Source organism: Trachemys scripta, chromosome 2 (assembly GCF_013100865.1).
Source record: "Trachemys scripta elegans isolate TJP31775 chromosome 2, CAS_Tse_1.0, whole genome shotgun sequence".
Lineage (NCBI taxonomy): Eukaryota > Metazoa > Chordata > Testudines > Emydidae > Trachemys > Trachemys scripta.
The window spans coordinates 74942384-74955377 of NC_048299.1; the positions used below are offsets into that span (position 1 = coordinate 74942384).

The 12994-nt window shown below is 41.9% G+C and overlaps 1 protein-coding gene across 3 annotated transcripts in view; it reads right to left on the reverse strand.

Annotated features, from left to right (window-relative positions):
* Nucleotides 1–354: 354 nt before the first annotated feature.
* The window catches only part of CAPN7 (calpain 7), a 40009-nt gene continuing 27369 nt past the window's right edge, over nt 355–12994 (reverse strand). For 2 of the 3 annotated variants that reach the window (XM_034760898.1, XM_034760899.1), the window contains 7 exons: nt 12089–12224; nt 11403–11478; nt 8555–8700; nt 6551–6613; nt 5792–5922; nt 1017–1109; nt 355–932 (listed from right to left, as the gene is read on the reverse strand). In XM_034760898.1, coding sequence (XP_034616789.1) covers nt 788–932; nt 1017–1109; nt 5792–5922; nt 6551–6613; nt 8555–8700; nt 11403–11478; nt 12089–12224 — 790 coding nt within the window. In that variant the 3' untranslated portion in view covers nt 355–787. The remainder of the gene's footprint in view (nt 933–1016; nt 1110–5791; nt 5923–6550; nt 6614–8554; nt 8701–11402; nt 11479–12088; nt 12225–12994) is intronic. The other variant, XM_034760900.1, reaches the window with a different exon arrangement.

Sequence of the window (12994 nt, forward strand, 5' to 3'; positions counted from 1 at the left end):
CCCCCCGCCGAGCACCGCACCCCTCTCCCCCCGAGCACCACCAGAGCCCGCCCCCCACCGAGCGCTGCCAGACCCCCCGCCCCCGCCAAGTGCCACACTGCTGGAGCCTGCCCCCCTGCCGAGCGCCCTCCCCCCCACGGAATGCCGCGCCACGCTCCCCCCACCGCCCCTTACCAGGTGCTGCCCCAAGCATGTGCTTGGGTGCCTGGAGCCAGCCCTGATTCTAAAGTGGGGTTTGGGGTAGAGGCTGACAGCTTGCAACCTCCCAGGTAATAACCTTATGACCCCTTGAGAGGTCCCAAGCCCTAGTTTGAGAACCCCTGCTCTAAACAAACAGTACACACAACCCCCTCCTTTTTCTCTACAATGTTTACTGTAAAAGTTAAGCAAGGATTGTTAGAACTAAGCTACCCTCTATGGGGGGAGAGGAAAGACTTCAAAACTTGATGAGGTATAAGGTGCCAAACTGCAGTAAGCTAATACCTGCCATTTGTTAACATGATTAATAAGATTTACATTCAAGCATTTCACACAAAAATTTACCATCAATCAGAATTTCTGAAGCGTTCTCTCACCCTAATGGCTGCACAGCAAAAAGCATGAGCAAACTCTGAAGTGGCTCATGCAGTGAGATTGGTGGCCCAAGCCCTGGGCTATTACTTTTTCCAGATAGTTTTATGCATCTTGTGTCAATGGTTGAGGGATATATTTCCCCAGTGTTTTCAGGAGATGGCATTGCTCTAGCTCTTGACTTCTTCCCTAGAAAGTAATGTAGAGACGTGCCCCCTCATTGCAGTTGTGATGTCTTAAGAGGGGTAGTGCTATTAAAGTCCAAGAAGAAAGGACCCTCTTGCTGAGGCAGGAAGGTGCTGGGAATAATATTGTAAACTCCAGCTGGTACATTCTCCACCTCCATGTAGCAAAATCCACATCTGATGAAAAAAATACAATGCCAGCTTAATAAGATTTATTTAAGGGAGAAAGGAAAAGTGTATATATAAGCAAATAAGCATTACCTGTAGTCACCACTGCTCTTCTTCTGAAAGCCAGAGGGACCAGGATCTCCTACTGTAGAGACTGTGACAAGTTCAAACCCCACACTGTACTGCCTACATGTAAAGACAGATTTCATTACCCTTGTTTTAAATGTCAAATAGATGATTTACCAAATTCAAGTTGAGCTATAACTGGAAGACATCTGCAAGCAACTAGCACATCTGCAAGTTATTTCTCTTAATTAGAGCAAGGCTATTTTTGCCACTTAACTACACTTGTCAGCACTTGCATTCAGAAACTCAGAGACACAAATTTAGTATTTGGCTGCAAAAAAGCTTTCAGCTTTTATAGATCAGTGCATATGCTGAATAGCAGAGACCACAGAAATTAAGTTACATGGGTCCAGATTTCACTGGCTTCCATGGAATTTCCCCCAAGTTGCATCTCTATAACTGAGCACAAGTTTGGCTCCACACACATCAGAGGAGGTGCATACCCCCTACCCTTCAACCTGGAATCAAATCCGAAGGAGCAGGGGTGCCAGAACGGAAGTGCCAAGTTATTGCAGCAGCAGGCTCGTGACAGGTAAGTGATCTAGTCTTGCTTACATGAAACTGCTTCTACAGATCCTCATTTTTTGAGAGAGCAAGTGTTGCTTGTGTACCCTGAAGCAGCATGAATGAGTACTTTGCCAAAACCAACACCTACCTACTTGCCTGACTCCTTATAATACTGTTCAGTGACCAGACTGACCCTCTAGTGTCAGTTAGGAACGATGCATAGGTGCCTGCTAGTGGGGCTCTGCTAGAAAGTGACAGTGGGGGCCAGGAGGCTTGCCACTCACTGCTTCACCCATTACAGAGTGAAGACATGAACAGTCTTTCTGATGGGATTTTAGGCAGAAGCCCTAACGTGACCATGCAATGTCACTACAACTGCACTGGTTGTAAAGGTTGTACATAAGAAAGGCCGTACCGGGTCAGACCAAAGGTCCATCTAGCCCAGAATCCTGTCTACCGACAGTGGCCAATGCCAGGTGCCCCAGAGGGAGTGAACCTAACAGGCAATGATCAAGTGATCTCTCTCCTGCCATCCATCTTCACCCTCTGACAAACAGAGGCTAGGGCCACCATTCCTTACCCGTCCTGGCTAATAGCCATTAATGGACTTAACCACCATGAATTTATCCAGTTCTCTTTTAAACTATGTTATAGTCCTAGCCTTCACAGCCTCCTCAGGTAAGGAGTTCCAAAAGTTGACTGTGCGCTGCGTGAAGATGATCTTCCTTTTATTTGTTTTAAACCTGCTGCCTAGTTCTTGTATTATGGGAATAAGTAAATAACTTTTCCTTATCCACATCACTCATGATTTTATATACTTCTATCATATCCCCCCTTAGTCTCCTCTTTTCCTAGCCTCTTTAATCTCTCCTCATATGGGACCCATTCCAAACCCTTAATCATTTTAGTTGCCCTTTTCTAGTGCCAGTATATCTTTTTTGAAATGAGGAGACCCATCTGTACGCAGTATTCGAGATGAGGGCATACCATCGATTTATATAAGGGCAATAATATATTCTCAGTCTTATTCTCTATCCCCTTTTTAATGATTCCTAACATCCGGTTTGCTTTTTTGACTGCCTCTGCACACTGTGTGGACATTTTCAGAGAACTATCCATGATGACTCAAAGATCTTTTTGCTGACTTGTTGTAGCTAAATTAGCCCCCATCATATTGTATGTATAGTTGGGGTTATTTTTTCCAATGTGCATTACTTTACATTTATCCACATTAAATTTCATTTGCCATTTTGTTGCCCAATCACTTAGTTTTGTGAGATCTTTTTGAAGTTCTTCACAGTCTGCTTTGGTCTTAATTATCTTGAGCAGTTTAGTATCATCTGCAAACTTTGCCACCTCACTGTTTACTCCTTTCTCCAGATCATTTATGAATAAGTTGAATAGGATCGGTCCGAGGACTGACCCTTGGGGAACACCACTAATTACCCCTCTCCATTCTGAGAATTTACCATTAATTCCTATCCTTTATTCCCTGTCTTTTAACCAGTTATCAATCCATGAAAGGACCTTCCCTTTTATCCCATGGCAGCTTAATTTACATAAGAGCCTTTGATGAGGGACCTTGTCAAAGGCTTTCTGGAAATCTAAGTACACTATGTCCACTGGATCCCCCTTGTCCACATGTTTGTTGACCCCTTCAAAGAATTCTAATAGATTAGTAAGACACGATTTCCCTTTACAGAAACCATGTTGACTATTGCTCAACAATTTTTCTATGTGTCGGACAATTTTATTAACTATTGTTTCGACTAATTTGCCTGGTACAGACGTTAGACTTACCGGTCTGTAATTGCCGGGATCACCTTTAGAGCCCTTTTTAAATACTGGTGTTACATTAGCTAACTTCCAGTCATTGGGTACAGAAGCTGATTTAAAGGACAGGTTACAAACTTTAGTTAACAGTTCCGCAACTTCACATTTGAGTTCTTTCAGAACTCTTGGGTGAATGCCATCTGGTCCCGGTGACTTGTTAATGTTAAGTTTATCAACTAATTCCAAAACCACCTCTTGTGACACTTCAATCTGTGACAGTTCCTCAGATTTGTCACCTACAAAAGCCAGCTCAGGTTTGGGAATCTCCGTAACATCCTCAGCCGTGAAGACTGAAGCAAAGAATCCATTTTGTTTCTCTGCAATGACTTTATCGTCTTTAAGCGCTCCTTTTGTATCTCGATCATCAAGGGGCCCCACTGGTTGTTTAGCAGGCTTCCTGCTTCTGATGTACTTAAACATTTTGTTATTATCTTTAGAGTTTTTGGTTAGCCGTTCTTCAAACTCCTCTTTGGCTTTTCTTATTACATTCTTGCACTTAATTTGGCAGTGTTTATGCTCCTTTCTATTTGCCTCACTAGGATTTGACTTCCACTTTTTAAAGGAAGTCTTTTAATCTCTCACTGCTTCTTTTACATGGTGGTTAAGCCACAGTGGCTCTCTTAGTTCTTTGACAGTGTTTCTTAATTTGGGGTATACATTGAAGTTGGGCCTCTATTAGGGTGTCTTTAAAAAGCGCCCATGCAGCTTGCAGGGATTTCACTTTAGTCACTGTACTTTAACTTCTGTTTAACTAACCCCCTCATTTTTGCATAGTTCCCCCTTTTGAAATTAAATGCCACAGTGTTGGGCTGTTGAGATGTTCTTCCCACCACAGGGATGTTGAATGCTATTGTATTATGGTCACTATTTCCAAGCGGTCCTGCTATAGTTACCTCTTGGACCAGCTCCTGCGCTCCACTCAGGACTAAATCTAGAGTTGCCTCTCCCTTGTGGGTTCCCGTACCAGCTGCTCCATGAAGCAGTCATTTAAAGTATCGAGAAATTTTATCTCTGCATTTCATCCTGAAGTGAAATGTTCCCAGTCAATATGGGGATAATTGAAATCCCCCACTATTATTGAGTTCTTAATTTTGATAGCCTCTCTAATTTCCCTTAGCATTTCATCATCACTATCACCGTCCTGGTCAGGTGGTCGATAATAGATCCCTAATGTTCTATTCTTATTAGAGCATGAAATTTCTATCCATAGAGATTCTACGGAACATGCGGATTTGCTTAAGATTTTTACTTCATTTGATTGTACATTTTCTTTCACATATAGTGCCACTTCCCCCCCGCACGACCTGTTCTGTCCTTCTGATATATTTTGTACCCCGGAATGATTGTGTCCTATTGATTGCTCTCAGTCCACCAGGTTTCTGTGATGCCTATTATATCAATATCCTCCTTTATCACAAGGCACTCTAGTTCACCCATCTTATTTAGACTTCTAGCATTTGTGTACAAGCACTTTAAAAACTTGTCACTGTTTATTTGTCTGCTCTTTTCTGATGTGTCAGATTCTTTTTTAAGTGAATGTTTATCATTTGATCTGGCCCCTACTTTATCCTCTGTAGGATAAAGTAGGGGCCAGATCAGATGAGCCTCAGTGTCTATATGAGTCTGCCTTTCCAAATTCCTCCTACAGTTTTAACTGCACAAGTTGTTCTTAGGAAGTGGAGTGCAGTAGAGGTGGTGCTCAATTACCACTTGCTACCTCAGAGGTGAGTGCTGGGCAAATGCCCCAGGCATGCTTATAAAATACTTTGGGGGCTTTCAGGATGAATGGCGCTCTAGTGCTATACACATGCCTCCCTCAATGCATGCGGCTAGTCTGTCATAGCACGACCAGGCCCTTGAGCTGCATGCAGCTCGATGTTGGTGACCGTGTGGAGTGGCACAGTCTTAGAGCACAAACAGAATATGAGCTGTAGCCTGCCAGACTGAGAGCACATCTTCTGTCACAACTTCAGGGGTGGGGTGAGGTTCTCCTGCATGTTGACTCTCCTGCAGGGTTAAAGGGGCCACAGGCATGGATAGCTGTCCTAGGGGCCATGCCAGGGCAAGGAAGGGCCCCTGTGCCCTGCCATGCAAGGTGCAGCTGTGGTCTGACCCCTAGCCAGCAGATAGAAAAAGGATTCTGGCATATGGGGAGAATTCAAGAGGGAAAGATGAGTTATCCTTAACATTAAAAAGGATTCATTGTTTAACAGCTGGGTGGAGAGTGGAAGCTGCTTGAAAATCATGAGAATGAAGGGAAAAAACATTAATGAGGATTGGTTCAGCTGGAAATTAAGTGTCCTTTAAAGTTCAAGTTTGTGACAAGTAAAAAAAAAAAAGCTTACACTTGATCTGTATCTCATGTTCTAACTACTGCTACACAACATTTATTCTTCACAAACCTTGGTCCTCTTAATTCAATTAGCAATGGCCCAGTCTTCTCTAGCTGAAATTGATAAATGGGGTTGTTTTTGTAGGAATCTCTGAAGTTTCCACAGCCTCCAGCACTATGACCTTTCCACTGCCCATTAACCTGAGAAGAAACAAAACAGACGGTGCCCAATTTATTACAGACAAATCTTGTTTTTTCTCTGTCTAGTTTCAATACAGAGAAATAAAAAAGTGAAGTCCTGGATTCTTCTCACTTCAGTTGACTAAGTGTGTAACGCCACTGATTTCAATAGTTGTTCCTGATTTATACCAGCATAGACAAGATCAGAATTATTTTTAGTGTTTAGAATTTAAAAAAAAAGTGCCTTCCCCTTCAACAAATATTAAAGCTATTTAGATTAAGCTTCAGACCCCTTCTCATTTGGATTAAACAATCCAGTATCCAAATTTTCCTTGATCATATTCAGGCCACTACCTTCAAGTTCTAACAACCCCAAAAAAGCAAGAGTTTCTGAGTATAGATTAAAAATGAAGCTCACAAGTTATTCCACTCACACTACTGTAGAGGATGCACAATACAGACATTCTAAGTCAAAGCATACATTTGTGTTTCATTAAGAGGCTCACTTTGCATGGAAAATACCAAACACAAAACTATATAAAAACTCCAGAGACCGAGAGGGGCCTTCTTTCTAAACATCAGGAATTTCACACACCCATAACAGATTATCAACAAGCACTGATTTATGGAAGAAAATCCAATTTCTTACCCGTTTGGAGATGGTGTATGGGGTAGGAATCTTGGTAAAAGTAAACTTGCATACTGAATACACCTAGATTGTGGAAGAAGGATTCAGTCACACAAATCAACCAAGCATTTACAGTATGAAACCATGACAAAGTATAATTATGGGAAAAAAACAGCTTTACATGCACAACAACTTTGGAGATCTTGAGTCCCCATCTGTCTCCAATAGGTAAAAGATACAGACTGACATCAGCTAATTCGTACAATATAATGGTCTATACAAAAAGAGAACATTCCCTATTTCCCTTCCTGGCATTGGGGGGGGGGGGGGGGGGAACAGATACTTCGAACATTACTAACAGTTGGAGGGCACAGGATAGAACTGGAATTGTGGGCACCCATACTCCTTTCAACTATTAAGCCCTAGTCCCCTCACCAAAGCAAACTGTGAACACCTAGAGTGGTGCTTTAATTTGCTTTCTGATACTTAGCACAGTGCATGCGCCCCTAAAGCTCCAGCTAGCTGCTCAATGTGTTTAGTGTGCAGAGCAGAGGGACACCAAGAGGATTATGTATGGAGAAGAAAAGGCTGGTGATATTAAATGAGAACCAGAAGCACTTTCTGCCCAGTGAGTACTGGGAAACAGCAGATACCACCCACAATAACATGCCCTTCAAAGTTTGTGTATTTGATATGTAAAGTCACCATGGGGTGACTGGGGCTACAGTGCTTGGGCTCCAACCATTATCCTCCACTGCCCTCCCTTCCCCCAGAATGCTTTTTTTGAGGGGGGGGATTGAGATTAATATTTGAGTAGTGAAATAAGGGCCAGTTGTTTGCTCTGAACTATGTCCTCCTCATACATGGTTGAGAACGCAGCTCATCTCTCATTGTTTGTGAGCAGTCTAGTCATGTTAAATGCAGAGCTCAACACAGGTGCAAACCAGTAGCAATAGAGGCCTCAGTTTCCACCAGTGCTTGTCAAAGTGGCCTGTAGTGAAGTCCAGTAAGGCAGAGGTGCACTGGGGAAGCATGACTGAACTGCGTCCAATTCCATGTCACATTTTCATAGCGTAAAGAATGTAGGGGGAGAGGGTGTGAACGGTCTTATTTTCTGTAGTGGGAAAGAAAATGCGTAACACATTAGCATAGGATTTGTCAGTTACAGGATGACCTTTCATTCGGATTACTGTGTACGTGAGGATTTAGGGAAGAAAATACTTTAAACCATCTTTACTGAAATATGAAGTGGATGAAGGCTGGGTAGTGCAATGAGCAGCTAGTGCTAGAGCCTTTTACCTTGAAGCAGATGTTTAATTTTAGCTGAGGAAATAAAACAAGTACTTTCATCTTTTTAACCTAGTCTAATTATAAGATTATGATCGAGAGAGTTTCTGGACTGCGGTAATGGAACAAAGCACTGCACGCAAGAACTGACTCTGTATTGCCCTCACTAGATGGAGATCCATATATGGATATGTCTACACAGCAGCTGGAGGTGTGATTCCCAGCTCAGGAAGACATACACACTATAGCTCAGCTAACACATTAAAAATAGCAGCATGGCCACCTGCATGTAGTCCCACCTGACCCCCTGGGTATGTTCTCGGGCAGCTAGCCTGAGCTACTGCCTGTGCCATCATGGCCACTCTGCTATTTTTAACACCTTAGCCAAAGCTGAGCTAGTGTGTCTGTGTGTCTGTCTATCTGAGCTAGGAATCACACCTCCTAGCTGCTCTATCGAGATGCACTAAAGCACCTACACCGTGCTTCCCTTTCTCCAGTGCGTCCCATCCATGATTCACATCTTCCCCTGACCCCTTCCAAAAACACAACTATATTCATCGAAAAATAAGTATTTTGAAATATAGGGCAATCAATTTAAAAAAAAATCTGAAAACCGTCCCCAGGATCAGACACTTCCCATCACTCTTACCAATGGGGAGGATTTTCTCTTTGCTATGTTTTCCCACTGAATTCAATACTCCGCTTATAATATGATTGTAGTTTCTCTATAGTACATACCCTGACAGTATAGTGGATCGTGTTCTGTTTCTCATACTGGGATACCACCAGTGTAAACGTATGGGACCCTGGCGATGTCAGCGCTATCTTGGTCAGATAGTGGGGACTGTTGATCCGAATCCCATCAATATATGGGGCAGGATCAGCTGGAAAGAAAGAGATGCATGTTTCCTCACCACCAAAAAAACCCCCCAGCAGTGGTGAAAATCTCTATCCATTCTGCCTCATCACTGGGCTTTATGCCAGGAATGTCATTCTGCTGGCAACAAGCTGGTGACACAGAAATACAAGCTACACCCAGACTAGCTAACTGTAAAAATAACAATATCTTCCACTTTCACAGATGAAACACTCAAAAGCAAGAAACACTTTCAAGAGCAACTCCAAACAAACAGTGTCTGGGAATTGGGTATGATATGGCATCCACTCATTGTGCCATAGATGCCTTTTCAGGATGCATTGGGAAATGCAACCTAATGCCCTTTTCTTGCATCACGGGCCTCATCCAACTTCCAGTGACTTCAATGGGAGTAGATCAGGCCCAATAGCTCTACTCTAGAGACAGTCCTACTGTGATTTTAAGTAGACATTTTAAATAAGACCCAGAATCTTAAATTAAAATATATTTGAGGGGAAGAGACCCTCAAACTTTTTCCTGTGATGAGTTCCTTATGGAGGCTCCCGGCTGGGAGGGAATCAAAAGACTGGATCTGGGCTGTGGAAGTGTCCAAAGCTTTTAAGAGTACAGCTTCCTAACATGCTAGATTTTCTCTTTTTCAATTCCCCTTTTCCTCCCACCCCCACTCTCCTAGAAGAGAGGACACAGTACATTTCTAACTTTTCAACTGTAGACTGCATTCCACTAGCTACCCACATAGCTGCAGTCTGAATGTTTGCTTTACTATAGCTACATAATACAGTGACATAATCTGACAGATAATGCTTAAGAACCTTTCAGGAATATTCAGCCTCTTACAGGCACCTTGGTTCTTTTCAGGATTGTTTCTGTTCCACTGAAATCAATAGGAATCTAGTCACTGACTTCAATATGTCCAGGATCAGGCCCTTCATTCTCTTGACAAGGGACTCTGTTCTTTAACTGTGTGGGAGGAGAGGGGGAAGGGAAAGGGATTAATAGAAAATAAATTGAAGCTTAGCATTGGGAAATCCACCTCTCCATGCCAAAGGATTAAACTGTATTTTTAACAGATGGGTGAAATAATATTGCAGCTTTACAAATCTGTTGCAATTCCCAGTTTCAGTGGAAAGAGTATTTTAAAGCAGTTTGATGACTCTGTCAGTTTGAAAGCTCTGTTAAAAAAACTGGGCCTTAAAACAAAACAAAACCTGGACAGATCATTTGTTGAAAGTAAGAGGTCAAACTGCCTCTTTGGAAAATCCCTTGTAGATCTTTCAGACACAGATTAAACCTTCAGTTCCTCCACTGTACAAATGCACTGAAATTCAGTGAGAATATTTTTTGGTCTAATATGCCACGTAAGTGCTGCTGCTAGTGCCAGTCACATCAGAAAGAAGAACAGGAGTACTTGTGGCACCTTAGAGACTAACAAATTTATTAGAGCATAAGCTTTCGTGGACTACAGCCCACTTCTTCGGATGCATATAGAATGGAACATATATTGAGGAGATATATATACACACATACAGAGAGCATAAACAGGTGGGAGTTGTCTTACCAACTCTGAGAGGCCAATTAATTAAGAGAAAAAAAACTTTTGAAGTGATAATCAAGCTAGCCCAGTACAGACAGTTTGATAATAAGATAATAAACACTCTAAAGGACATGAAAAGCCACCAGCAACCCAACCTCAAATTCAGTTTTACACAGGGAACTGCCTGGCTGTAACCAACAATGGGCCTAGTCCTGATTGCCTTAGACTGTTTTCACTGCAATAAAGGGTGGGGTTTGTACATTGAGATCACTAGTTTGATGTCAGTGGAGATAAGGCACAGGTAGTTTCTACCTTGAAGTATCAAGTCAAGATCAACTTTATACCCTCTCACCTGGGTTGGACCTTGGCTTGCTATATCAAGGTGAAAACTACCTGTGCCTCATCGGCTCTAGGGTTTTACAGTTAGCTATCTTGATACAGAAACCCCACCTATTATTGCAATGAAGACAAAGCCTTACAAATAGTCCCACTGACTTCAAGGCAAGCAGGATTTAGCCCATAATGACCACAGCCAAGGCATTCAATTTTGGGCGGCTAAAGTTAGGCAATGTAAATCCATAGTTGAACACTTCACCTTAACTCAGTAAAGCACTGAAACATGTGACTATCTCCAAGTACATCCTTAGGTATAGATTTAAAAGCTTTGCTGAACTGGATCTTTAAATAAACGGCATTTATCAGCGGTGCTGAGCACCCACAGCTTCCACTCAATGCAAATAGCCATAAAAAAGTTCCACTTCTTGTTGTTTTTTACTCCACAAAAGTAGGGAATGATTGTGCCTTTAGATAATCAGGAGCACGTTGTCACTTCCCTTTTAATATTCACTACCCTCTGTCTGTGCAGGCACAGTAGCTGGTTTTACAAGAGAAATAGATATAAAAACTGTGCCTGTTTAAGCGGCAATGGATTTCTGTATATCCGAGGGCAGGACTGAGCCCTTAGGACTCTCCACCATGGAAGCAGACCAAAGCATACATTGAGACTTTATTGGTTGGTCAATCAGAGCCCAACTGACCACACTGAAGTCTGAATCCTCCCTCACCCCTTCAGACTTGGGGTTTCCCATTCATGAATGACTCTAACCAGCTTAAAAAAATTAGCAAGTCTTCATCCACTCGTGAGCATCACTTGGACATCTAAAAAACACACATACTTGGATAGTAAACTTTTTTCCCATCAGTCTTGTACACAACCATTGTGATGAATTCCCGATTGCGTGCGAAGTCATCCTAAAAAGATATTAAAATCAGTTGAACACAGATCCAGAAATTACTACTAATGCACTGTGTAATTCAAATGCATATTTCATCGCTGCTTTTGTATTAGCAATGTGGCTTGATTTGGCACTTATATTTACTGAGGTGCCTATTCCAGCTCCCACGGAAGCCAGTAAAGAATTTGACAAGGACTTCACTGAGAACAGATCAGGCCTCTAGTATATTGCTCTGAGGCCTGATTAGTAAATCCATCCCTAGTGATAGAAAAAAATCCTTCTACAGCAGTAACACGTCTACACTACAGCGCGACAGCTTACAGGAGTAGAAGTAATTTCATAACAAGTTTATTTAAAATATATGAATAAAAACTGTTAGAGAGATTACATACATCCTACCATAATGAACTAATTAAACACCATGATTAGGGCAGAACAGAAGCTGTATGACATACACTTATGTACCATGATCTGAATTCCCCACTACTTCTGCAGTTGAAAAAGTCATACAGTGAGGTTTACTAGGATCTAGAGAATCAGACTATCTTGTATTCAGATCTATTTCTCAATTGTAATAAATCTGCAGGAAAAATAGTATTATATTAGTCAGAAGAAGAATTTAATACCTTGTCTGTAATGTGTCTGCTGAGCAGAACCCAGACAGCAGCTCCACCTTGTGGACATTGTACTTCCAGTTTGTACTGTGGATTATTAGCCAGGCTGTAAGCATCTTTCACAGGGCCTTGTTTTGCATCCCAAGTACTAAAAGTAATAATAATAAGTTGATGAAAAGATACTAATTCATATTTCTAAAAGTAACTGCAAATCCTGTCTGGAAGTGATACCACTCCTACTTAAGGAAAACTAAGTAACAGAAGCTAAATGATTTCCCACTCAAACCTGTGTAACTTCTAGCCATAAGCATGACAATGGTTACAAAGCACAGCTGTGAGAAACACTATCCCTAACACTTGATTTTACAGATGGCTGTGCTGCAGTACAAACGCTGAATAGGAACAGCACCATGAATAATAAGAGCATGCACAAAACACTATAAAAGCGAAAACCATGATTTAGGAAAACACCCACAGGGTAATGAGTTACTGCCATGTATGGCATAAAACCTGGCACGTGGAAGGGAACCTGGGCTTTCTGTAATTGTAGGACTGTTTAAAAGCTATTAAAATATGGCTAGATCCAAAATCTACACACATTGGTCTCTCCAATTTTACACATAGAGGGGGTTTTTTAGTTTTAATTAGCAGCTCCACCTTTAGACCTGCATCAGCTCGAATCATAATTTCAAAGCTTTCACACTACCTCATGTGTTGCCTGGAGGAGGATGCTTGATGTGAAATACAACAGAAGGGGATTAATGCTTCACTAAAAAGCCCAGAACACTGTGGGGATGAACATGGAGATACAGGCTCTTTTCTCATCTAGAATTAATTTTTTCCACTTTACTCAGATGTGATCCATGGAATGCTGCGTTATCAACTAGCGGGTCCCAACTATTACTGTTACACCTTTAT